The sequence below is a fragment of the Syngnathoides biaculeatus genome, chromosome 7, assembly GCF_019802595.1.
Source record: "Syngnathoides biaculeatus isolate LvHL_M chromosome 7, ASM1980259v1, whole genome shotgun sequence".
In the NCBI taxonomy this organism is placed as follows: domain Eukaryota; kingdom Metazoa; phylum Chordata; class Actinopteri; order Syngnathiformes; family Syngnathidae; genus Syngnathoides; species Syngnathoides biaculeatus.
The window spans coordinates 19992575-20018788 of NC_084646.1; the positions used below are offsets into that span (position 1 = coordinate 19992575).

A 26214-nucleotide genomic window follows, 5' to 3' on the forward strand; every position below is an offset into this window, starting at 1 on the left:
GTGGACAAAACTAAACTGGAGGAATCCTATTCCAGATACAGGCACACCTGTATGGTGAAGATGAATATATTGTGCAAAACAAATGATTTAAATCACCATGTAAAAGAGGAAGAACAAAGATAGAGGAAAGAAGTAATAGAACCAGTAGAAATCTAAAAGACTCACAGCCACATCTGGATTAAAACGTGTGTGTATGTCCAACCTAAAAAGCCTCAGAAGAAAAAAAAAATGCAGATGTGGAAAATGGGTTTGGTAGTGTGCTTCTGTGGTTCATTGCACAAGTTCAGTTCTTTTAGAAAACAAAGCCTAGCCTTCGTTTTTCCTGTTTTTTTTTTGTCTGCATATTGGAAATCTAAGTGGCAAGCTGCTGGCACAGCAGAAAAAAAAATCCCATTTATGGGTCTTGTAGGAAACAGTTAAGACTTGGAATTTAGGTTTCTTCTGTAGTGTAAAGTAACACAAGAAGAAAGAGGCAGAGGAATTTAGTTGAGAGAACTTGTAAGCCTGGTGCATTTATGATATTACTTTGTAGTGCGATATAATTCAGCATCATGACAACCCTTCATGAAGTGAACATCTTTAATCATTTATTACTGTAATATAAACTAATACTGTGTTTGCCTAAATACAACATCATATCTCTTAACTGGGTATATATACAATACATATAGAAAGCTCCACTCACATGCGGCTACATTTTATAAACCTGAAATATAGTATGCAATGATAATGATTACCAATAATGAAAAATTTACAAACACATGGCTATAATCCTTTAGTTGCTAACTGAATTGAGGGCTACAATTCAAGGTTTTAGCTGTCACCCACGGTGATGGATTAAACTCCATTTTTTTGTGCGATTCTTGAGGTCTATTATTCACAAAAAATTGGTTACTTTGGAATGTGAGTGAGTATAGTTTATATGTGACCTGTGATTGGCTGGCAACCAGTTTAGGGTGTACCCTGCCCCACTCCCAAAGATAGCTGTGATAGGCTCCAGCAGCCTTGTGACGCTAGTGAGGATAAGTGGTCAAGAAAATGGATGGATGAAAGAACGTTTCTTTTGGAGATGCCTCTCAAGCAAAAATGAGGGAAATACTAGAAGATCAACAATTTAATTTATTTGATGAAATAGAATCCCCAGGGCAGTTGGAAGTTTGGTGCAATAATGAATTAATCAGATGTTCAAATCTTAGGTTGCAATTCACTTGCAAATGTTAGATGGAGCTCATGAGGAATTTGAAAATGAGTTGCAATATTAAGCCATCAAACTGTAATTGCAATTCTGTCTTTACTCTGCAGCATTATTCTGAAATGAGTTTGCATGGCCAATTAACAAGACAGTTGTAATTAGATTTTGAGGGAAGTGTAAATCGGGCTGGTAAACGTAGAGGAAAGCAGATAAACCGAGAAAGCGAGACAAGGCTAGAGGCAAGAATTTAGAAGCTACTTGTGACATCAGTATCATCTGCAGTCATAGAGAGCTCCCCCTGGTGTCTATGCATAGGAACCTTTGGTCGTGTTACTGTTTTCCTTCTGACCTACATACATCATATTCGCAGTCACCCAAACGGCTCAATATTGCATTTATTTATTTTTATAGATTAATGTGCTACAGTCCAAGAGAAGATCGGAAATCCTAAAATCTGTAAGTACAGTATCCTTGAGTGTTTTACAATGCAGAGAAACTCATTTTGATCTTTGGATTTTAATGTCTGTCCTCACCACAGATGCTGTCCTTTATGTATGCCCACCTGACTTTTTTCCACCAAGGCTATGACCTCTTCAGTGAATTACAGCCGCTAATGAAACAGCTTGGAGGGCAGGTAAATCACACAGGATAGCTCAACAAAATACACCTACACTGTGTACGTATGCACAATACAGTATCCAATTAGTATAGTATGCCTTGACTTACTAGCGTAAACCTTACCTTACTCATAGTAGTCTAGGTAAAAAAAAATAATGTACATGTGTACTTTTATGTATATTAACGACAGGGGATAGCCATGGATGAAAACTGCAGCATGACTCATAACCAGGGACTATTCAGGGATTCATTTCCACAAGGCTTCATCACTGCCAAAAATGGGTTTGAAACACTTATGCCAGTCAGTAAGCTCTACAGTAGAGGTTTAATATTATCAGACATACATGATGACAAACTTCTCCTAATCCAATTCAAACAGAGGACAGTAGAACTATCTGACCACCTGAGTAGTTTTCTATAATTAAGAAAAAAAAATCACCCCTACCTAATAATTTAAATTGCGACCTATGATTAGATACAGAAAAAAATTCAGACAGGTAATAACAGTTTGTTGGTAAGGAGTGGCTGGAGTTAAAAAATGTGCCACATATATTGGTTTAAGACGCGCTTTTACACTACATCACCTGAAGACAGCGTGTATCTCCACGCACTGAGAACCCAGTTGGGGAAAAGTTTTAGGGATTGGGTGGAGCAAACCATTTTAGAGGCAATGGGGCCAGAGGGCTGCTATAATGTTATTGCTAAAATGTTACGATACAACTAAGCGCTGCAGTTGTACACTTTTCTTGGTTGTTTAAAAACAAAATAGTTTGTTTGGTCTCTCAAATTTTAAGGGTGCCTGTGGCCACAAAAATGGTCTAGAAACACCTAAGCTCCACAGATTCTTGTTTTGGAATAGTGTGCAACAATTTTTGCCAATTTTTATGCAATACTTACACAGGTAACTAGACTGAATACAAAAGATCACAAGCAACCTTTGAGCTATTCTGAGCACAATGAAAGACTTACTGTAACAAATGTTTACATACCAGTACCATGTGAAGGATAAACATTCATTATAATGTTTGCTAGGGAAATGTATAGTTTGATCATAACAACATTTCTGTTTATGGAGACATTTAGATTTTGTCTGAGGCAGAGATTGTATTTGTCACATTGAGGCCCATAGTTAAAAGAGAATTATTTGGTGAAATTTATCTGGGTGCATTCAGATAGACAGCCCTCCCTCTTAGCCCATATGTGACTTTGAGATGATGATCTCAGTAGAATGAGGAAGAAGACAGCTAGAAGGCTTGTGATGTGTTTTTCCACCGTCAGTCTCACTAGTTTCGAGTCAGCTGAGAATGTGGCGGAGAAACCCAAGAATCGTGTTGAAGTCCTGGGAATTGCAAGTATTTGTGAGGCTAGATCAGGGTGGAAAAAAATCAAAATGAGAATATAGTAGGGGAGTGACAAGTTAGAGAAGAAGAAAGTAGACTACAGATCAAATATGTTTTTGATGGGAACGAAAGAGGAGGCTGATTTGTGAGTGAATTCTAAACAGTTCAAACAGCATTCCTCTAAACTGGAGTGGTGAGACAAGTGCGGTTTTTAGCTCTCATATTGTAAGTAGAACCATCCTTCACAAGAGAGAACAGTGTCAGGAAAATAGAAGCTTTTGTTGTTGCATATTTAGGACAGGATGAGAGGCGCAGTGTAATCTTTCATAGTGATCGACGCAGAAGGAAGAGGCATGTATGGAAACGTGTAACTTCAAAGGACAGAAGAGGTAAATTGGGAGAGGGAAAAAATCCAACCATGAAGCGTAACCCTGGTAATGTGAATCTGGACTGGATACACACTTGGGTTGAATCTCTGTAAATGTGACAAGGAGGGGGGAGAATCAACAGCCAAACAGTGGGAAGCAAGGACAAGAGGATTAAGTCGTCTTCTATCATGAGGCTGAAGAAGGTGGAGCAGCTGTGCAGGGAATTGTGGAGGAGCTGTCAGCAGGTTTGTTGTCTACGTATGACTAAACGCAGGAAAATTGCACTACAAACATCAATATCAGTACTGCTATATCAGTACTACTACTCGATTTGTGTTATTTTGGATGGGTGAGAGGAAATTGAGGGAAGTGAATAAATCTGGTGTCTTACTATGGAAAAAGTAGTTGTATGCAGCTACAGATGTCAGGATATTGGTTAAATTCTGCATCACCATTTGTAAGCTGTTTTGTGGACATAAAACATTGAAGCTAAGGTGATTTCACTCTAAAAGTATGTATGTGAACTTCACACACGTTTGAATAAGATGTATGTAGATAGAATATCTGGACTGGACTGGACTTGTTGTTATGGTTGTGACAGCAGGAAAATATTTCCCATCTGATGCTATCATACTGTCGCTCTGCCGTCCACCCATTTCCTGCCCGAGCAAAACAAAAGGCAAAGTCGTCCCCCCAACACACACACACTTTTTTTTTCTTTTCAAACACCAGATCATTCCGTTTTTAATATATTATTCCAAAATAACAGGTTATATTATATCATAGGTATGTCATATTATTGTTAAAGTATATAACATTACAACATGCACCTCTCAATAATAAAATGCTTCTTCCTTGCTCCTGTATTAGGAAAGTGGGTTATGTGCAATAATAGTAGTTTTTATTGTCATATCAAACCTAGACGCAATTTACATACATTTTAGTAAAAAAGAATACATTGTATTTCTGTCAGTATGGTAGAAAGATATTGAGAGAATACTAATGTCTCATGTTTTGCTCAGTAAAGTTTTGAGTCCTCACCTTTTGTTCAGTTTACCATTTCTACCCATTGACCTGTAATCAATAAATGATCCTTTTGTCTTGCCTTCTGATTTAGGTAGCAACAAATTATGAATAGACTTGAACCTCTACGCCTTGGGGCACATTTGTGGCACCTCTTTATGAGAGCAGCCATTTGTTGCTTTTATTTCTGGTCAAAGGCACATACGTTTTTTATGAATATCTATACGTTTACATGCAGGGTTGAAGAGAATCATTCATTTTGCGCTTGATTTCATTTAAGAAGACTCCTTTGCCGATGAGTAATTTTTGTTTGTTAGAGAGAGAGTCTCCTGTCCAATTAATGTTCTAATCTAAAGAATGCAAAGTGCATAGGAGCATGTGTTTTCCAATGAAATTGGTGCACAATCTGAACCCTTTTGGATTAAGGATTAGAAATATAGCTGCTAAAAATACCTGATATTTTTGTGAAATCTCATTTTTTTGGTTCTGTTTTATTCATTTATTTTTAAGGCATGAGTTTGGCCAGGTGGTTTTGCATGCCTGACTAATCTGTTGTCCTTTATAGTTGGACCAGCTGGTGGTGGATGCTGCCAAAGAGAAGCGGGACATGGAGCAAAAACACTCCACCATCCAGCAAAAGGTACAGATCTGTGTAAATTATACCCTTCATTTAATTGAAATTCTATCTAGGAACTAACTGAAATAGCAGTCAGATAATTTTACCACCAAGAAATGTGTGCAATTAGTAATGATGCCCTACTTTTTTAATGCTCCCCCTGCCCACAAATGTGAAAAATAAAAGACTTTTTGACATGTTCTAAACAATTTATTCACAAAGTGTGGTACAAGATGAATACAACTATTGGCATGCAAAAGTATCAAATCCAAAGTACAGCTCAGTTGTCCATCCTTTTTCCAAGCTGCTTATCCTCACAAGGGTTGCCAAAGTGCGGAGCCTATCCCAGGTAACTTCGGCAATAGGTGGACTACTCCCTGAACTGGTCACAAGTCAGTCGCAGGGGACATATTGTCACTATTAGTGAGCGAGAATTCAACCAACACTGCACGCACCAAAGTCAGGCCTGTGTACCACTGCATCATCAGTGACTCTTCAGCTCATTTGTATTCAAGTTTTTAAGTACATTACATTTGCATAGAAATTTTTTTTTTTTGTCTTGCCCTATACTTAATGTTTCAACTGTGTTTAATCGAATATCGTTTTACAATGACATTTAATGTACGTTGTGGGAAGAAAACACAAGCTCGTTTTTGATGAAAACTCTGTTAATGATGATGGTAATTGCAACATCTACCGGTATATTGTTTTAGGTTGTACTTGGTGTCAGAAATATAAGTAAACTTTTCTGAGCCTCTGGCTCTGTGATAGCTTGATAGATGTAAAACCAGCAATGCAAAATCCTGCTGGATTTATGTTTTTTTTACTTATAGGCTCATTAAAAATGAAAGGAAATGCCAGTTTTCAAAGTACTACTGATACACCAAAAAGGATATGTCAATTACTCACCATACAATAAGGTAAAGGCGGATGTATGCAATGTTATGCCCCTGCATGATCTCAACCATAAAAATATTGACAGTAATCAGCATAACATCTCAGTGGGTTATTAGTGATACCGCTATGCGGTAGTTTTACATTTATATACATATCATCATTAAGAAAAATCTATATTAACTCCTGTATTTGTAAATGGATTATTTTTGTTGTTTTTTTATTTCCATGTTGAGGTAATTTAGACCAGGTGTTCCTTTTTTTTTCTTCTTAATTTTCATCTTAATCTGGGATTTTTAGCCTTTTACTCTTTCTTCTTATGCCAGTTCATGTTTGCCATTTTTATCCTCACCTCCACATCTGCCTATAATGCTGTCTTGTCTGCCAACACTCTTCTATACCCTCCTAACTGATTAGCTGATCCTCTTTTTCATTTTCTTCTACTTTCTTCAGGCTGCTTTGCAGGTAAGCAATGTTTGTCACCTTTCTTCCCTTTTTGACTCCCATTGCGTAGACTGTTGTGTGTGGACATATGACAAAAATTATAACCTCCTCAACATGGGGGACTTTAGTAGACCACATGATTTAACAGAATATTTCAGTAATTCACAATTTAAACACATGATCAGCAAAAATTATTTTGTCTAGATTTTTTTTATTTCATACCCTTCAAAAGTCAATTAAGATTATACTTTGATCTGACTTTATAATTGAGATGTGATGGTTTTGTTGGAAAACTTGTGAATTCCCCCGACACACAAATTTCTGGACAGTTGTTAGCCACGATTTTATGCATTATTCCTTTTGTGTTCATGACTCCCCCGTGACACTATGGCTACAGGGAAAAGAGCAGCACTGCTTTCATGAATGTTTTCCACAGCGTGTAGTGAGGAAAATCTGTGTGTGTCACTGCTCACCTCAATAGCATATAGAGCTTGTGCACCTACGTCTTCAAATCACGTCACTGGTCGGAAGTGTCGGTCAAGCAAAGCATTGCTCAATGCTAAGTTGGTTGGAGACGACACGAAAATACGTCTAATAGCACGACGCCCAGAGTTTTGCCCGATACGTTAAACATTTAAAAGGTGATAATAAATTAAGGTGCATGGAAAAATGAGATACACTTGGCATAGAGGACCCATATTTGATTCCGAAGTCGATGTTTTCGCCGATAAGAAATTGGACTATTACCCTGCTTCCGCTTGTCTTGGACAACTGGATCTACACATGTATCTAGTGAGTAAGTCGTCAAGATATACACGGAAGAATTTGAATGCATAGAAAAGTCTGGACGCATACAAATACTTTGTTGCTGGATCTGTTCTCAATTAAGAATAAATCTCACATAGTGATGGAGCCACTCAGATTTTTTCAACACAAATACCAATATTTAAATAAATGACCCCTGGTTTTATACAAACTCGCATTCATTAATTATGATCGGTAAAAAAAGACAGCGAGTCGGCTTATCCGTACACGAAGCGTCTTGCGGCCAAACGTTAACCTACTAAACCTCTGTGTTACCGACGGTTTATTTTATCTTTTTAAATACGCATTGGACTCATTTGACAAGAATGCATGTTAGAAGAAAAAAATCTTTCAGGGAGACGTTTACTGAAGATTAACTTGTGGCTGCAACACGCTTCTTTTAGATCGGAGACGACGCCGTCTATTTTTTTTTTTTTTAAACGCATTGTTCGCAAATGAGCCAATTTGGCATTATAAATACTTTTTGGGAATTTGAGACTGAGAAGAATAATTCCTACGTGTAGTGAAGTGATCTCTACAAGGTCGTGTGTGTTTGATTGAGCACCATCCATCGCGTTTAATTGCCGAAATCCATTGATCTTTTCTCGTCTTTTCAGCTGGTATTCAAGAGAATGATCACTTTGAATATTTGTCTCGTGTGTTGTAACAACCAACAGCACAAGTCTCTGGCATTGTGTATATTGTGCTCCAATTCAATGTCCCTCCCATTGTCGAGTAGCTCTTTTTGACCGGCAGTATGTCGCAGTGAAAATGGTGACCTCACGTGCACGAGCTCTATAAATGATGATCGAGGTGTTTTGCACAATTCTCTTTAATATCGGATCTCCAGGACTTGAGGAGGAGCAGCAGCAGTGGCTGTGACAGTGTTTTGACAAACACACACAGAGTCAAAGGACAAGGTGCTTTTTTGTTTTGGAAATGGGCATACTGCTAAGTGTCAATGTCACTTGAGCTTTTGATGCAGAAGACTTACAGACCTCACAAAGGAATAGCATAGGATGTATGCATTTGACAGAATTATTGAAAATGAAGATTTTCAGTCATTTCCACCATGTTTGGTATCTGGTGAGCATTTGTATGTATATCTGCTCATTTTTGAGTGTGACCTTATCCCCATTACTGTTGTTGTATTGTTTTAGACATTCACTTATACATTTACCTTTTTTTCTCTTTTATCAATACATCTTTATTAGGGCCATGAAGTACGTCTCTTTTCTTTTTGCTGTGTGTGTGACATTTAGGAAGTGACGGCGTTCGACTCAGACCACCGAAACTTTTGTGCTTGGAGGTCATCCTCCGTACGTAGTATCACTTCATTGATCTCTGTCTGGTTTGTTTTCTAACCCAAACTTTTGCCATCTCCCCTCCTCTGCCACACTAACCAACTAAGACTATGTTGCACTTTCCAAGTGATTGAACCCACGACTTCTCATTCATTAAGAGTGCTACACATGCATTCATGTTGTATCTTTATTATGTGATGCCTCATTTTTTTTTGCCATTCTGTCATGAACTAATGTTGTTGATTTGAAGTCAGCAACAGTGCTGCACTTTATGCATTTATTTCTTTGGTATCTATAAATTGTACTCTGTGTGTGGGTGTGGGTGTGTGTGCGTATGCGCACGCGGAGTGGTGTGAAAAAGTATTGCTCCCTTCTCGGATAGTTTTTTTTTTTTTGCAAGTTTTCTCCACTTTAAAATCGTCAAACAAATGGAAATATCATACAAACATAACCCAACTGAACTTTTTAAATTATTTCATTTACAAATGAAAATATATATTTTTTTAGATACTTGGCCCTGTGTGGAAAAAGTAATGGCCCCATAAAGCGAATTAAAAACAGCAACATGCCGCAACAACTAACACCGTTTTCTGTTACTGACGATGAGTCATTCATGTCTATGTAAAGATATTTTGTCCCAGTCTTCCTTGCAGAATAGTTTGAATTGCGCAAAAATTTAGGGTTTTTGAGCTTGAATAGCTTTTTTTAAGGCACTGCATAAGTCTGGCCTTTGACCAGGCAACTCCAAAAACTCTGTCTGTGTCTTTGTCTATCTGTGTCTTTCTGTCTGTCTGCTAATCTAATCTAATCTAATCTAATCTAATCTATTGGTGCCATTTAGAAATTCACTCTGTGGTGCGTTTTGGATCGTTATGCTCCAGCAGAACCCAAGTAAGCGTCAGCCTGAGGTCACAAACTGATGGCTGAACATTTTCCTTCAGGATTTGTTAACATTTTGTTAACGTGTATTATTTTGTCTCATTTACATTTGTTGAATGATCTTAAACATTTAAGTGGGGAAACAAAGCAAAAAACTAAGAATTTGAGAAGGGGGCCAACAGGATTGTTCATGGCATAAAGTTGCTCATTCAGCCTTACTTTACCCTTTGTCAGTCGTTGTCATGGTCCACCACCAGATTCAGTTTGTTCCACCTTAATTAAGTAAGAGGTGACAGGTTAAATGTTTGTAGAACTTTTCCCATCAGGACCTTTGTTGTGCATCCAAAAATAAACTCCAGTTTACCCTGCGCCTTTCATGGAGATGTGTTGTGAAATGGTGGTTTGACTGGTTTGTGGGGATTCTACATATTTGGCTCTTGCTCAGGTTACTATATGGAACCAGGTCAATGCATGCGCAACACTCACTATATGAGCTTATAGAGTGGACTTTTATTCTTTTTTTTTTTTTTTTGCATAGTTTCTTTACTTTGCGAAAGATCAAATAAATAGAAATATTGAATATAACCCAGGTAAACATAAAATTCTAATTTTAAAGGTGTTTTTATTATGAAAGAAAAAGAACTAGTCAAAGTTATTTGGTCCTGTGTGGAAAAAGTAATTGCCTCACAAACTTACTAACGGGTTTGGCTCCCTCAGCAGCAACAATTGAAATCAAGCATTTTCAATAACTGGCAATGAGTCTTTCACATCTCTCTGAAGATATTTTGGCCTGCTCTTCTTTGCACAATTGTTTTAATTCAGCAACATTGGAGTGTTTTGAAGCATGAACATTCTTTTTAAAGTCATAGCATGGCATTTCAATCAGATTTAAGTCTGGACTTTTTCAATGGCACTCCAAAAACTTTTTTTCCCAAAGTGTGATTTATAGTGGATGTCATGGTCAGGGTTACTTTTGTCCATGAAGTGTCGATTACTGGAGCTGTAATTGGTTGACAGATCACTTAGCCTTGATGTAAACTGAGTCGTCAAGGATACTCATACTTGCACACAGCTACGCATCCCAGTTTTCAATGTCGTTTGAAGTGGAGGAAGGTGGGGGGGTTTTGTCACAGTGGAACTGTAGCTTACTGAGGTATTTTAAGTCATACGAGCCCAGTGAAGATCCCATGACACAACACAGCATATTGTTTTACATCAAGAGAGTATACAATGAGCTACTTAGCTATAATGACTATTAAAATGGTGTGTTTTTGCTATATAATTTTTCACCAAGTATCCTAGCTTTAATTGTGTTATTTGGTCCAAATTCACGTATCAAATATAGGGATAAGGTATGGATGTTTAAAAGTTCATTTGAAACCAAATAAAAAGCATCAAATTGAGCCATTTAAGTTTTTAGGGTCAAACTTCAAAATGTATGGTTGTGTATAGAGGTTGTGCACCTACATCATAAAATCACGTGACTTGTTTACCTCACCATATTGCCTCTCAAGCTAAGCATTGCTCAATGCTAAGTCGGTTGGAGACAACACAGAATTATGTCTTGTAGCACAACGCCCAGAGCCTTATCCAATACTGTCAGATATTTAGAAGGTCAAAATAAACGACGATACGTAGAAAAATTAGATAAACTTGGCATAGAGGACCCCGTATTTAATGCCAAAGTCGATGTTTTCGCCGATAAGACATTGGACTGTTAATTCGCTTCCGCTTGTCTTGGACAACTGGATCTACACATGGATCTGGTGAGTAAGTCGTCGAGATTTACACGGAAGAGTTTGAAAGCGTAGAAAAGTCTGGACGCATACGAATACTTTGTTGCTGAATTTGCTCTCATCAGGAATAAATCCCACATAGTGATATTTTTGACCGCTTGTGAATGCGGAAGTGTGTTCGACGACATGTTAACCTTTGCCAGAATCCATCGATCTTTTCAGCGAGTATTCAATATAAATACCAATATTTAAATAAATTAGTCATGATTTTACACAAACTCGCATTCATTAACTATGATTGTGAAAAAAAAAATAAAGAGCACAGAGTCGTCTCCATGAATCATGCACGGAAGCGATGGCAGCCACACTTAACCTCCGTCAGACGTTTTTTGGGGTTTTTTTTTTGGAATACGCATTGTTCTCAAATGAGCCAATTTGGCATTATAAATATTTCTTGGTAATTTGAGATTGAGAAGAATAATTCCTACCTGAAATGAAGTGATCGCTATAGGTTGGGCATCATCCATCACATTTAATTGCCGAAATACATCGATATTTTCTGGTCTTTTCAGCTGGTATTCCATAGAATGATCTCTTTGAATATCTGTCTCGTCTGTTGTGACAACCAACAGCACAACAGGTCACGGGTATTGTAAATATTCTCTAAAACAGCTCTTTTTGACCTGCAATATGGCGCCGTGAACATGGTGACGTTACGTGCACAAGCTCTATTAAGATCACTGTGACCATCAGCACCGATCAACAGTAAGAGGATACTTTTCACTCACTATGCCTTCTATTTTACTTTGGCAAAAGTGCAGAATCACTCATGACCTTCGAAAGTGGTCCGTTACATCAGTGTCTGCAAGGATTATGTGTCTTCCTTTTTTTTTTCTTCTCTTAGTGCTGTGTTTTATCTCTGCAACCTTTTCCTCCTCCCCATTTAGGACTTCTCAAATGACGACACCAAGTTGGAATACAACGTGGATGCAGATAATGGCATCGCCATGGAAGGTTATCTTTTTAAAAGGGCCAGCAATGCCTTCAAGACATGGAATAGGTATGACAGGATAGACCACTTCAGACAAAATGAACATGGACACATGAACAATTTGAGCGTAGGGATGGGAGATGAGGCTTGATTTTGACCTCCCTTTTATACTTCAAGTAATATGTAAAACATTGATGATTGATTTATCATTTATTCTATTAAGGCCTCACCATCTGAGTCTCAAATGATTTTTTCCTTCACTGAAAATCTTGTGATCTCTTTGCAGACGGTGGTTCTCCATCCAAAATAATCAGCTTGTTTACCAGAAGAAATTAAAGGTATGGCAAGTGATGTCCTGTGCACAAACTTCAATTAGACATGCATATCAGTTGGTTGTGTTAGAGCTGGGGTGGTCAATGCGTCGATCGCGAGGCAGTTTTGGTCGATCGTGACAGCGTGCCGCGAGGAAAAAAAAAGACATCAGCAGTATTTTTCTGATCTTCAGCTCACCACGCATGTACAAAAAACGACTACAGGAAAACATACTAGTCAGCGAGTTCCCCCCTATTTTAAGCTCTCGCTTAAGAAATCTTATCAAAAATGAGTATGGATGCTGGCGTAAAGAATACAAAAACGTATCACTTTCATACGGAATGGGAGGCAGACTTCTTTTTCTACTATGTCATTTTCGAAGTGTGTTTCTATAGTGAAATGTGGAGCGGCATTTTTGAACTGTTTATGGAAAATACGACACCGAAATCCCCCCAAAAAGTAAGCTGAGAATGAGAAAAGTGAACGAACTAAAATCCCAACAGGCCGCACAGCAGTCACTTTTCACACAATATAGCAAAAGCTGCCACCAAAGCATTGTTCCGGGTTCGTCACATCATTAATAACAAGAAGTCCTTCCAAGATGATCTTTTAAAAATAAGGCGGAAATATTATCTTCAATAAAATCTCTGCCGCTGTGAAGGAGTACAGTTACATGGAATGCTGAAGCCACGGCTAATGTGTGGAAGGACATCATAGATTGTGTTTCTCACTGTAGTTGAACAAATCCACTGACGTGAGTGACACAGCCCAGGTATGCATTTTCATTGGCTCATGCGGTTATGCAAGGCACACAAATCTACATTTACACATAAATAATCGTCAATACACTTAAAAATAAATACAGTGAAGAAAATAAGTATTTGAACACCCTGCTATATTGCAAGTTCCCCCACTTAGAAATCATGGAGCGGTCTGAAAATGTCATCGTAGGGGCATGCCCAGTGAGAGAGAGAGAGAGAGAGAGAGAGAGAGAATCTAAAAAGAAAAATCCAGGAATCACAATGTACGTTTTTCTTTTAACAATTTATTTGTGTGATACAGCTGCAAATAAGTGTTTGGAAACCTGAGAAAACCAATGTTAATATTTGGTACAGTAACCCTTGTTTGCAATTACAGCTGGTCAAACGTTTCCTGTAGTTGTTCACCAGGTTTGCACACACTGCAGGAGGGATTTTGGCCCACTCCTCCACACAGATCTTCTCTAGATCAGAGAGGTTTCTGGGCTGTCGCTGAGAACCACGGAGTTTCAGCTCCCTCCAAAGATTTCCTATTGGGTTTAGGTCTAGAGACTGGCTAGGCCACGCCAGAACCTTGATATGCTTCATACGGAGCCACTCCTTGGTTTTCCTGGCTGTGTGCGTCGGGTCATTGTCGTGGTGAAAGACCCAGCCACGACCCATCTTCAAAGCTGTGACTGAAGGAAAGAGGTTTTCCCCCAAAATCTCACAATACATGACCACTGACATCCTCTCCTGAATACAGTGCAGTCGTCCTGTCCCATGTGCATTAAAAACCGCCAAAGCATGATGCTACCATTCCAAGCTTCACCGTAGGGATGGTGTTCTTGGGATGGAACTCATCATTCGTCTTCCTCCAAGCAGACTTTGTGGACCTATGACCAAAAAGTTCAATTTTGGTCTCATCTGACCACAAAACTTTCTCCCATGACTCCTCTGTATCATCCAAATGGTTATTGGAAAACTCAAGATGGGCCTTGACGTGTGCTGGTTTAAGCAGGGGAACCTTCCGTGCCATGCATGATTTCAAACCATGACATCTTAGTGTGTTACCAACAGTCACTTTGGAAATGGTGGTCCCAGCTCTTTTCAAGTCATGATCAAGTCCTGTTGTGTAGTCCTGGGCTGATTCCTCCATCCAAGGGATTTGTTTGCCTTTTTGGTTGGTGTTCTGCACATCACATTTCTCAACCCTCTAGGTTTATTGTGAAAAGTAACAACACTGACAATGTTGAATTATACTAGGCAGCTGAAACATGGTCATATCTTTATACAGTATGTCACTTTTCTTTGTTCAAACAAACACATTGAATAAAGCCAAAGGGGGAAAAAGTATTTTGGCATACCCACTGCTTTTTATATTCCCCCTAGGACAACCCGACAATTGTTGTGGAAGACTTGAGGCTGTGCACTGTCAAACACTGTGAAGATTTAGAGCGACGTTTCTGTTTCGAGGTGGTGTCACCTACCAAGTAAGTGCACATGCAAATGTACTTCGCACAAATTCATTGGTCTCTATTGCAGCCACATTAACCTGTGGAGCACGAATAGTCACTCAATCAGTTTTTGTCAGCACAATAATATGAAAACATATTAGTAATGTACCAACATCGAGACAAGGGATGAACACACTGACACACATGCTTGCTCACACTAAGCAGGCAGAAGTTTTGTAACATTTGTTTGTCCCAACAGGAGCTGCATGATGCAAGCAGATTCTGAGAAGCTGCGACAGGCGTGGATCAAAGCAGTCCAGAACAGTATCGCCACGGCCTTCCGTGACAAGGGAGATGACGCAGAGGTAAAATTTCGACAAGGCTAACTGGATGGAGGGAAAATTTACCATTATAAACAGATATATTATTTGTAAGACTTCAATAACAGTGTGTGTATCGAAAGTAATTGAACCCCTTTAAAATTTTCACACATTACATTGTGGCACCATGGTGGATCAGCTGGTCAAGCGTTGGCCTCACAGTTCTGAGGTCCCAGGTTCAATCCCAGCCTCGCCTGTGTGGAGTTTGCATGTTCTCCCCGTGCCTGCGTGGGCTTTCTCCAGGCCCTCCGGTTTCCTCCCATATCCTGAAAACATGCAATATTAATTGGAAACTCTAAATTGCCCCTCGGTGTGATTGTGAGTGTGGCTGTTTGTCTCCATGTGCCGTGCGATTGGCTGGCAACCATTTCAGGGTGTACCTTGCCTCCTGCCCGTTGACAGGTGGGATAGGCTCCAGCACTCCCCACGACCCTTGTGAGGATAAGCAGCTAAGAAAATGGAAGGATGTTTGGATGGATACTTGGTTTCACCCAGTTGCTAAAATAATTTGTTCATTTTCTTTCCTCATTAATGTACACACACCCATATCGACAGAGAAAAAGCAGAACTGTTGAAGTTTTTGCAGATTTATCAGAAATAATAAAACTGAAATATCATATTCCCATACAGTACTGCGGAAATGTATTTGCCCACTTCCCGATTTCTGTTTTTTTTTTCTCTTACACACAAAGGTTTCAAATCATAAAAATCAATTTTAATCACTCTGAGTTAACTAAAGCAACAAAAAAAAAAAAGAAGCTTTTTACAAATGACAATTCAATGTATTAAGGCACAAACCCCCCCAAACCTTTCTGACACTCTGTGAAAACGTAATTTCCCCCTGAACCTAATAACGTGTTGTGCCACCCTTGGGAGCAATAACTGAAATCAAGAGTTCACGATAATTGTTGATGAGTCTTTCACATCGCTCTGGGGGAATTTTGTCCAACTCTTCTTGACAGAATTGTTTGAACTCTGCCATATACGTTCCTTCCAGCCCCGCGAATAACAGGAGAACACTGTATTTGCTGTTACCTCCACAGAAGCTGGACAGGAAGTCTTCCACATCAACAGGGAGCTTAGACTCTGGCGGGGAGCCCAAAGAGAGATCACTGAAGGGGGAGAGTGCCCTGCAGAAAGTCATCGCCATCCCTGGCAACGCTTGTTGCTGTGACTGCGGCCAGCCAGATCCACGCTGGGCCAGCATCAATCTAGGCATAACTCTTTGTATCCAGTGCTCTGGAATTCACAGGTGAAAATATTGTAATGAAAAAAATCCTGGTCCGCAATGAGTTTAGGAAATGTAAACTTAATGAGACGACTATCCAGATTTTATTATATTAAATTTCAAATGACTTGGCAACATAGAAATGTAACTCACAAGTGTGCAGTGTCCAGGGTGCTCATATACAAAGGCTGCATATGCATAAAAAGGTGACATACGTTCTTTTTCACGGCAATGTGCAGTTCCTCATGCCAACTTCATGGGTGGCATGAACACATTTTTTCTGCTTTTGGTAATTTGGCGACACATAGAGGTGAAGTGGTGAAATTGTTATCATAAATCTGCACATCAGAGACACATGAACAGTTAAGGCCCAACATTTGATTTCAACAATGTAAAAAAGGCAAGGACTAAATTCTCGTTAACCATTATATTCAACGTATCACTATTTGTGAGGAGACATTAATTGATCAAGTTGATTATTTATGCCACCAATTGCCCTGACAATCGCTTCTTATGACACAAGCACATACACAAAAAAAAGAGTGCTTTGAATCAACCTAATTTGAACGTGTACATTGGTTGCTCAGGGTTAAAATGTTAACTGTTTCCTTTTTTTATGAGAAGAGGGTAAATTGTCATTTTAACACATTTTAATCATATGCACTTGATGGATGTTCTAATTAAGTAAATTCTCAAAGCACTCTTTTTATCGGTCTGAGCGGGTGCAGTCAGCAGCCGGTTGTTGGCGCGTAAATGCGTCGGAGACGTTGGGGGTGCTGGAGGAGACTCAAAGGAACTGTGGATGAATCTTCCGGGTCTGTCCATGTACATTGATTGGCCATCATTAAAGTACAAATGACATAATTTACCGCTATTCCTTGGGTAACGAAATTGTCATTTTAACACGTTTTTAATCATGGATCTTAAGTATGTTCGAAGGACTGTTTTTTCAGTGTGGGGGATTTTTTTTTCCACGATTCCACTTGATTCCAATGTCTCTACTTTACAGTCAGAAAAATAATTTCTTCCCTGCATTGCTCATTTTCTATTTCTTCCAATCATGAGGAGATTGGGATCAAAGGTGCGGGGTTCATTTAAATATGATCTGCATACTTAAATATGGGCGTGGACGGGCTAACGTTGGCTACTCCAGCGTACGTTCAATTCCAAGTTGATTGGGACGTACGGAAATGTGCTCGGATTCATTTGTATGCACAGGTTCGTACATCTGGATATTTTTGTGGATACGACAATTTCTGTGTTTGAGCGTACATCATGATTTAGTAGGAAATCCACGCAAGTCTTTGTACATAAGGCCTCTAGTCATTTCATGTCCATAATGCACACAAAATACAAGTTGCTCTTCATACAAAATTGTCTATTGAGTCCTATTGATTCTATTATAAATATTATTAAGGGAAACAAGCAGTAGTTTAAGCACAAAGTACTGTTAGGAGATGAAGACAGCGATTAGTTAAATCGACCAATGTACACTATGTTACACCTCATAGCAATGAACCGTTCTGGCCTTCCAGAAAAACAACAACAAAATGAGTTGAGTTGTAATCAACATTGTGCCCATTTTTTTCCATCTGCAGGAGTCTGGGAGTTCATTTCTCAAAGGTCCGGTCCTTGACTTTAGATTCATGGGAGCCAGAACTACTTAAGGTACAGAGAGTTAGTATTCATAAACAAATGCCCAAAAACCCCACTGTTATGTTCAGGGGTGTCAAATTCATTTTTGAAATCAGAAATCAAGGTTAATGGGTTGTTAAGTTACTGATAAGGGTATTGGTAACAAAAAAAAAAACTATTTTACCATGACAATTTGAAATTTAGTTCATGGAGTTTTATCCACATGATTTGCTTTCATGGGCCGCATAAAATGATGTAATGGGCCAGATCTTGAATCCATCCTTGAAATTGACACCTGTGCCATATATGAACTACTTTTAATTCATATTCAATTTAGCTTTCACAGTGTTTAACAGGTGCCTGCATTCTCTCTTCTTTTTTAACTCTTCTCAGCTTATGTGTGAACTTGGAAATGGAGTTATTAACCAGATATATGAGGCTCGGCGAGAGGAGCTGGGAGCGAGAAAACCACAGCCAGGAGACCCAAGGTGGTATACTCTGGTTAGGGATAGTGTTTTTTTTCTTTGTTTTTTAATCCCAGGAGACCCAAGGTGGTATACTCTGGTTAGGGATAGTGTTTTTTTTCTTTGTTTTTTAATCCCACAAGCAAGATAATCCTATACTGCATTCATTCACGGACGAAGTATGCAGGCTACCCGTAATTCTTTATCATTTATTTATTGACTAGAGGTTTGAAAGAAGGCATTAGGCAATCTGATCCCAAAGCACTAAATTGATCATCCCATCAGATTTTTCAGATGTCAACTCTACACTCATCAAAGCTCCTTTGGGGGCATATTTGCATCGTATTTAGGGATTCCCATCATGTTGTGGGATGTATTAACCAGTGTTATGGTTCTTGCATATGCTTGAGAGCGTAAAATCTAGTTATTCATTTGCTTCTCTCCTTTTTATTTTACCAGACATGAAGTCGAGTCCTACATCAAAGCCAAGTATGTGGATCGCAGGTTTGTCCGCAGGCCATCTGATGAGGAACTTCGGAGCAAGGTGGTGTCCCTCAGTAAACAGGAGAAGAGACTTAGCAGCAGCTCTGAGCATCTTCCCCCAAGACCGCCACCGCCCACTCCAAAACTTCGACCTGGTTCCAACACCTCCGGACAGTCAGGTCAGTGGAACAATGAGTTAAATGTACCTTTTTTATCGTACAATGTTACACTTGTAGGGTAGGTAATGACTTGAAAGCCTTAAACCTTTTGTGGGACATCATTATTTGAGTTTTGAGAGTGAGGTTTCCCGGTGACAGACGTGATTACGCAAGCACTTAAAAGAGTCCTTCCCTCATTGCAGCCTGTCCTATTCCCGTGTGCTTACTGTGGTTTTTACACTGTAGTGAACAAGCCCTCTGGCATAGTGTGTGTTCTCTGTGAACAGCATATGTCTAAGCTCTGCTTGCGTCCCATTGCCTCTCGTAGTCTGTCTCCAGTGTCAACCAAACTGTTACTATAACTATTTCTCGCTCGATCGCTCTCGTTTTCTCTTCTCTTTCTCGCCCCATCTCTCTCTCGCTCACTCTCTTACTCCCTCTCTCATTTTCTCCTTCCCCTGGCTGTTCTTTGCTGCTGAACTAATACCTGCTCTACTCGCCTACCTTAAATCGCCAATCCCGCCCACCCTGCTGCTCCATCAATACCCTGTGCTGCCCAATCCCATCCCCCAAATCCCATCATCCCTTGCGTAGCTGTTGCCAGTGGCTCGGAGGCCCGGCGGGACTCTCTCTTCTGTCCTGACGAGCTTCACTCACTCTTCTCCTACTTTGACAACTCCTCCAAGCTCAAAAGCAGTAAGTATTCAGTGTTCGTTTGGCCGGCTTCTCCATCTCATTTGTCCATTTGGCTCTTGCTAATTGGAGGCTGTGACCCTAACAATCCTTCATCGTCTTGATTCTCCCCCATCCAGACCCTAACAATAGAGGTTTTCTTTGACTAAAAAGGAATATTCTATGTTGTCTTTTCCTTGGAGAGGGAATGATTCTCACACGTGGTTGTGGTTCCCTGATTAATATACCGTACACTGTGTCTTCATGTTGTTGGGATGTAGCGACCTGATTGTGGGATCCGTCATTCCGGCTTGATCTGTGGATAATAATAATATTAATAATGATGAATAACATGCAGCACGGTGGGCGACTGGTTGGCATCCCCGCCTCACAGTTCTGTTGACATGGGTTCAATTGTGGTTCAAATCTGTGTGGAGTTGGTATTTTTGTCTAAGTATTCCTGGTTCCTCCCACATCCCCAAAATATGCATGGTAGGTTAATTGAAGACTCAAAATTGTCTGTAGGTATAAATGGTTGGTTGTTTATATATGCCCTGCGATTGGCTGGCAACGAGGTCAGGTTGGACCCTGCCTCCTGCCCCCAGTTAGCTGAATAAGCTCCAGCATACCCGCCACCCGATTGAGGATAACTGTAGAAAATGGATGAATGGTTAATGAATAACAAACACTGCAATGTTTTGTTGATAAGCACCCATCATAACACAAGGTAACCTTACAGTGATGATGAAATCAGCTTAACACAGATTCATAAATGCCTTATAATGTTAAGTAATCATATTTTTTAATATGTCAAGACAGCACTGTCTGTCTTACAATATTATGTAATATTAAGGTTACTGAATCTACAAACAAATTTAGAAAAAAATCTTCAGGTTGTTGTACCCCTGTTTATCATTGATGGTTCTTTTCTTTCTCCACAGTCAAAAGTGCAGACAGTGGCATCCAGCGTAGCGCTGACGGCAGCAGAGAAATTCTGGTCACCACCCCCTCTAATAGTAGTTTGGCAGAGGCAGGTAAAAAATAAACAACAAAAAACACATTCTCATGACTTATTCAACAGTTCTTCACCTAATCTAAAGCCACATCCACATGAACACTTTTTTTTTTTCCAGAAAGCAAAGACATTTGCACATGCTTTTAACTTTTTTCATACACAAAAACTTTGCCTTTGTAAAACTTTACATTGTGTGATATCCTTTCAAATAACAAAAACATGCATGTTAGATTAATTGAAGACTCTAGATCAGGGGTGCTCAATGCATCGATCGCGATTGACTGGTCTTGGTCGATCGCAAGACGGCGTGCCAAAAAAAAAAAAAAAAAGACGTCAGCCAATGTTCCCTCTAAACTGCGCGCGTGTGCAATTGTGCACCGTTGATCCAGTCTTTTCGCAGATATTCTGTGTTGCGCACACAAAAAAAAAAAAAAAATCCAATGCAAATTTAAAGTATAACATACAGCTATTCAGTTTGTAGCATTTTTCATTGTGATTCAATGAGTGTGGGATGACTGGCTGTTACATCCAATTCACATATGTACTGTAAAAAATGAAAAGAGGAAGCCACTGGTTTCTTTCGGCAGCACACAGAACTTTTGAAAACAATGACAGCTGCTCCGCCACACTCACTGTTTCCTAGTTTACCTTACACCCACCCCCTGACACTCCCCCCTCTTAAAGATGTACACTCATAATCACAAATGTTACAATACTTACGCAGCACATCAATGTGTTTTATAATGACAGCGTCCACCACCACTGCGTTAGTTCGCAACACGGACGGGGCAACGTAGAGCAAAGATGATGAGACATGCTGCTTATGTTTACTTTTGAAGTTAAAGAAGAAATGTTGTTGCTTGAAGATGCAATGACTGTCGGATTATGTGAATAATTAAAGAAAAAGTGGTTAAACTGTACGAGATTTTCTCTTTTCTGAGTGGGAAAGGTCTGGTCTGAAGCCAAAGTAGAAAGTGTAGGGTGAGATGGTGTGTAATTTTAAAATTCCACCTTGGCAGAGCCTGATCCAGCATGAAATCATCATGATCACCCCCCCCCCCCCCCCCCACCACCACCACCACCACGTCGTTAGCTCGCGAGAGGCTGGCTGCTTGAAAAGTAGATCTTGGGTAAAAAAGTCTGGGCACTCCTGCTCTAGATCATCCATAGGCATAAATGTGAGCCTTTCCAGGCGTTGTTCTCCTTTTTGCTTAAAGTCAGCTGGTAAAAACTTCAGGTCACCAGCCACCCTAATGGGGCTGCTGTAGAGAATTGATGGATAGAACTGAATTTAAAAATGCCACGTCTATATTATTCTCACTTTATTATTCAGATGTTGCTGAGACTCCACCCATGCCAACCACCCTGCCTCCACCATCGCCTTGTAAGGAGGTGGTGTTCTACGAACCCAAGGAGTACAGTTCCGGCCTTCAGCTCTACTGGGCTTCATGTGCTCGCAGCCTGCCCGACATGGCTGAGGCCTTGGCCCACGGAGCCCAAGTCAACTGGGTCAACACGGAAGATGACAAGAGGACGCCACTCATCATGGCCGTGCAGGGGGTGAGCAGGCTTCACCAGCTCAGTGAAGTCTGATTAAAATCACAATTAGTAAAAAAATCTTTATTCATGTGTCATTTCAGGGTTCGCTAGTGACCTGCGAGTTTCTGCTCCAGAATGCGGCCAATGTGAATCAGCAGGATGCTCAAGGTCGAGGCCCTCTGCACCATGCCACCATGCTGGGACGCACAGGGTTGGTTATCCACATTCTTTGACTCCCAAACAAAAATTTGTCACACCGTCCATTAGACTTACAGTATGTCTTGCTTTCAGGCAAGTGTGTTTATTTTTGAAAAGAGGAGCCAATCAAAATGCTACAGACATTGAGGAGAAAACACCGCTCGCTATCGCAGTGGAGGCAGCCAATGCAGACATTGTTACATTGTGAGTGTCATTTATTTTGGGACTGTCATCAAGATATCTATCTTTTGTTTGCGAACCATTTCCAAGTCTCGGCTTGGTAAACATCTCATCAGTTTTGTTTAGCATATTCAGCACACATTTTTGCTGAGTAGTCCATCAATATAATGAGATGTGACTCTGTGTGTGCTGCTCACTGTCAAAAAATAAAGCTGGACAGCGGGAAATTATATCTTGCGGTCTCTAGAACAGGCAATCTGATCTGATGACAGACTTTAAACCAGGGTGGGACAATTTCCTAGTGTTTACCATGTGTGCCTTACAGTTCTGGGGTTCCTGCGCTCTGTGGTGTTTACATGTTCTTCCCTTGCATACATTTTATAATTCCTTCCACATTTGGGAAAACATGCTCGTTAGCTTCTTTGAGAAAACAAATGTGTTGTTATTCGTAAATGTGAGTGGAAATAGCCATTTGTCCGTGCATGTCCTGCGATTGGCTACGTGACCAGTCCAGGGTGTACCTAGCCATTTGGCCAAAGTTAGCTGGGATGGGCTCCAGTTCACCTTCGGCCCCTATGAGGACAAGCAAAGTAGAAAACATGATGGCTTTAAACCATGATCAATTCTGCTAATTTTTACATTTTTCTTGGCAGTTCCCTTGACTACTTGAATGAAAGAGGAGATACTTTTCACCACAAGGTGTCACTATATGATCACATTCATGCCATTCGTTGTTTGTGGCTTGCTTAGACACATTTCAGCGGTCATCGGTGAAGCTGCTCTGTCTGGAAGGGGACTTTTAATCACCGATGGCAATCTTTCTAATGTCATTTTGTTTCCTCGCTCCCCAGGCTACGACTGGCCAAGATGAACGAGGAGATGCGCGAGGCCGAGGGGCCCTACAGCCAGTCAGGTCAATATAACGCCAACAGCCCCACTGAGATGCAGTACAGAAAGTGTATGCAGGAGTTTATCAGTTTGCAGCTGGATGACACTTAGTGTCTTGTACAACTGTGTCACATAAACAGGCTGTGCGGAAAAATACATGGGGAGGGAGCTGGTTTCTGGTTATCGTAAATTACTGGAAACTTTTTCCAGGTGCTTCTTTCAATTGGAAGCGTCTTTCTTTTTAAGGCACTTCCAATTCAGTGGAAAATGATGCAAGTCCGATTCTTGTCAGCGACCAGCAGCATTCTTCAATGTTGGTTGCAGTGCTAACGTGACTGCAGTATTCAATTTCCACGTAGAAAATTCAACATTGTGCAAAAATATTTACTAATGACGCAATGAAAAGCTGCTCGAGAGCATTCGATTGTTGCCACATCCTCGCTTTAAATCTAGAGAGCACACGTGCTGATTTGTATTTGTTGAACCCAATGGGGGTTGAAATACTGTCCAATATTAAAATGCATTTGCTGCTAAGTCTCGATCACAAGATTAGAAATTCTAAGGTCAGCGTGAAGGGAGATAATTCTTGTTTGGGAGTCCGTATTTCTTTCAAACGAATGCCTAGTTCTGTGGTGTCAAACTCATTTTTGTCGCGGGTTTTCCTCAGAGCGCCGTCGTGACTCTGAACCCATTTAAATGTCTACATAATACATATACAAAAACAATTAACTACTTTTTAACAAGTTATAAAACGGACGTCAAGGATAACACTGTAGTTTCTTCCACTATTATACAAGTTACTGGTTCAAGGTGTCTTGTAACAAAAAAGTGCTTGCAATCTCACAACATTTTTATTTCATATATATGATGGTACACATTTTAGCAAGACTCATGGAAGTTGAGAGTTGCTTTTGGGCAGCACAAAATTATGCGATGGGCTGGATGTCTTGACAGCTCGTTTATTGTTGTCATGCTATATACGAGGATGTTATTTTTTGCGAAGTGTGTATTTCACCAATTTTCTGTTAGTGCTAGTTAGTGTCAGTGAATCGTCTCATTTAAAGTTTCAGTGCCACTTTGTTGTTGAATGTTTAAACATGAAACATCTTGCTGTTTTGATGTTGTTTTGCAACAATCTTGGTTTTATTTTGTTCTCAGACAATTCTGTACTGGCTAAAATAGGAAATGCAAAACTTTTATGCTTAGGATTGGACAGGAAGAAAAGCAGATTTGACTGAAATTTTGCCTATAATTAACAATTGTTATGACGATGTCAAAAACCTGGAGCAATATTTCAGAATTGTAAGAAATGACTGTGATGGATCTGAAGGTTTTGGAGTACTTAATGAAAATCATCAAAGTACATGCTCTGACAATAGTCTGGCTAATTACTTTTTTCTGTTGCAAAGATGGTGGCTTTAGAAGAGAGGCTGTCAAATTGTGTAGATAGTGAGCGAGTTCTAAAAAGAGCACATTTTCAACTCGTGTTCCCCGCTCCACGCAGCCCCAAATATTTGGACAGCGCACGAGCACTTTGATGAAAGGAGCAGTGTGTAGGATTATGTAGTGGGCCTCACACATGGGCTCGGTTTTCTCTCAAAACAACGCAGATGTGTGAATGCCAAGTTAACCCTCACAGTCTTCTTAAATGTACTTTAAAGGGGGTTCTCGGTTGACGGCGGTCTCGGCGTACACTCTTCCGAGGGTTGCAGACCACGTGTAAGAATAAGTCGTCGCTAGGCACGAGAAGGCAGCCTTGATTATTGATTTGTGTTCATTTCTATAGTGCCTGCCCTTGTAAGGGCCCCGTGTGACTTGGCAGACTACACCCAAACAAATATTGGCTGCACTTTGGACTTTGTTACATTGTAATAGACTACGACCCACAAAAGTTCCGTTGCCATTGTATGTCGTCAATCACCCCCCAGCCCCCACCCGCCCCTCTCCCACTTACACACTGGCCCTTAAAATGATTCTGCTGGGTTTTATGGATCTGCTGGACTGTTGAATGCCTTTGCGCACTGCTTTTTTTTTTTCCATGTATCACTTTTATAATCATCAATGTTTGGACCTAAGCCAAGTCAGAAAGGAAGCTTTTTTTTTTTTTTTTTTTTTTTTTTTTTTTTAATGGAACCGGTGATTGCCGACTGTGCATGCACGCACGCCTCAAGAGCAGTTGGCCATCACGGATAGATGAACGCAAAGAAATGATTTGATGCCAACATCATTTTCAAATTTGCTCTTAAAGTAGGGGAGGGCGTCTTCATCGGTCGGCCAATCAGACGATGAATGACGCTGCTGGTAAGCCACTTCATCATTATTTTCTTTTTCCAATTACACTTCACAATCAAGAAATTGGTACCTGATGAAGTACAGACTGATAACAACTGTAGAAATTGTAGCTTTTAAAAAAGAATTGCGCATTGAGAGCTTCGGGTTTGTTTGTTTTTCCCGCTTGAGAGTTTGTGCCTTTGTTGTTTGCTTCTTTTGCGAGCCATCTCTCTATATTTGTTGTTTATACGAGGCTGCACTTTAAACCCAATACACTTGCTAACAACAAGCCGACTTGGTGTGTGCGTGTCTGCTTGCTTCTTGCTTCTTCTTCTTCTTCTGCACCATCTTTTTTTCTCTCTCTGGGCTTCGTCTCGCTTTCATACGT

General features: G+C 40.0%; 1 protein-coding gene across 2 annotated transcripts in view; it reads left to right on the forward strand.

The window, feature by feature from the left end:
• The window catches only part of LOC133504099 (arf-GAP with coiled-coil, ANK repeat and PH domain-containing protein 2-like), a 53872-nt gene that overhangs the window by 22454 nt on the left and 5204 nt on the right, over positions 1-26214 (forward strand). Inside the window, exons 7-22 of one of the 2 annotated variants that reach the window (XM_061826292.1) lie at positions 1604-1648; positions 1731-1826; positions 5107-5181; positions 12166-12278; positions 12496-12547; positions 14651-14751; positions 14975-15080; positions 16139-16347; positions 17922-17991; positions 18352-18446; positions 18882-19084; positions 20677-20769; positions 22084-22310; positions 22391-22500; positions 22581-22691; positions 23519-23625. In XM_061826292.1, the coding sequence (XP_061682276.1) occupies positions 1604-1648; positions 1731-1826; positions 5107-5181; positions 12166-12278; positions 12496-12547; positions 14651-14751; positions 14975-15080; positions 16139-16347; positions 17922-17991; positions 18352-18446; positions 18882-19084; positions 20677-20769; positions 22084-22310; positions 22391-22500; positions 22581-22691; positions 23519-23625 (1813 nt within the window). The remainder of the gene's footprint in view (positions 1-1603; positions 1649-1730; positions 1827-5106; positions 5182-12165; positions 12279-12495; positions 12548-14650; positions 14752-14974; positions 15081-16138; positions 16348-17921; positions 17992-18351; positions 18447-18881; positions 19085-20676; positions 20770-22083; positions 22311-22390; positions 22501-22580; positions 22692-23518; positions 23626-26214) is intronic. The other variant, XM_061826291.1, reaches the window with a different exon arrangement.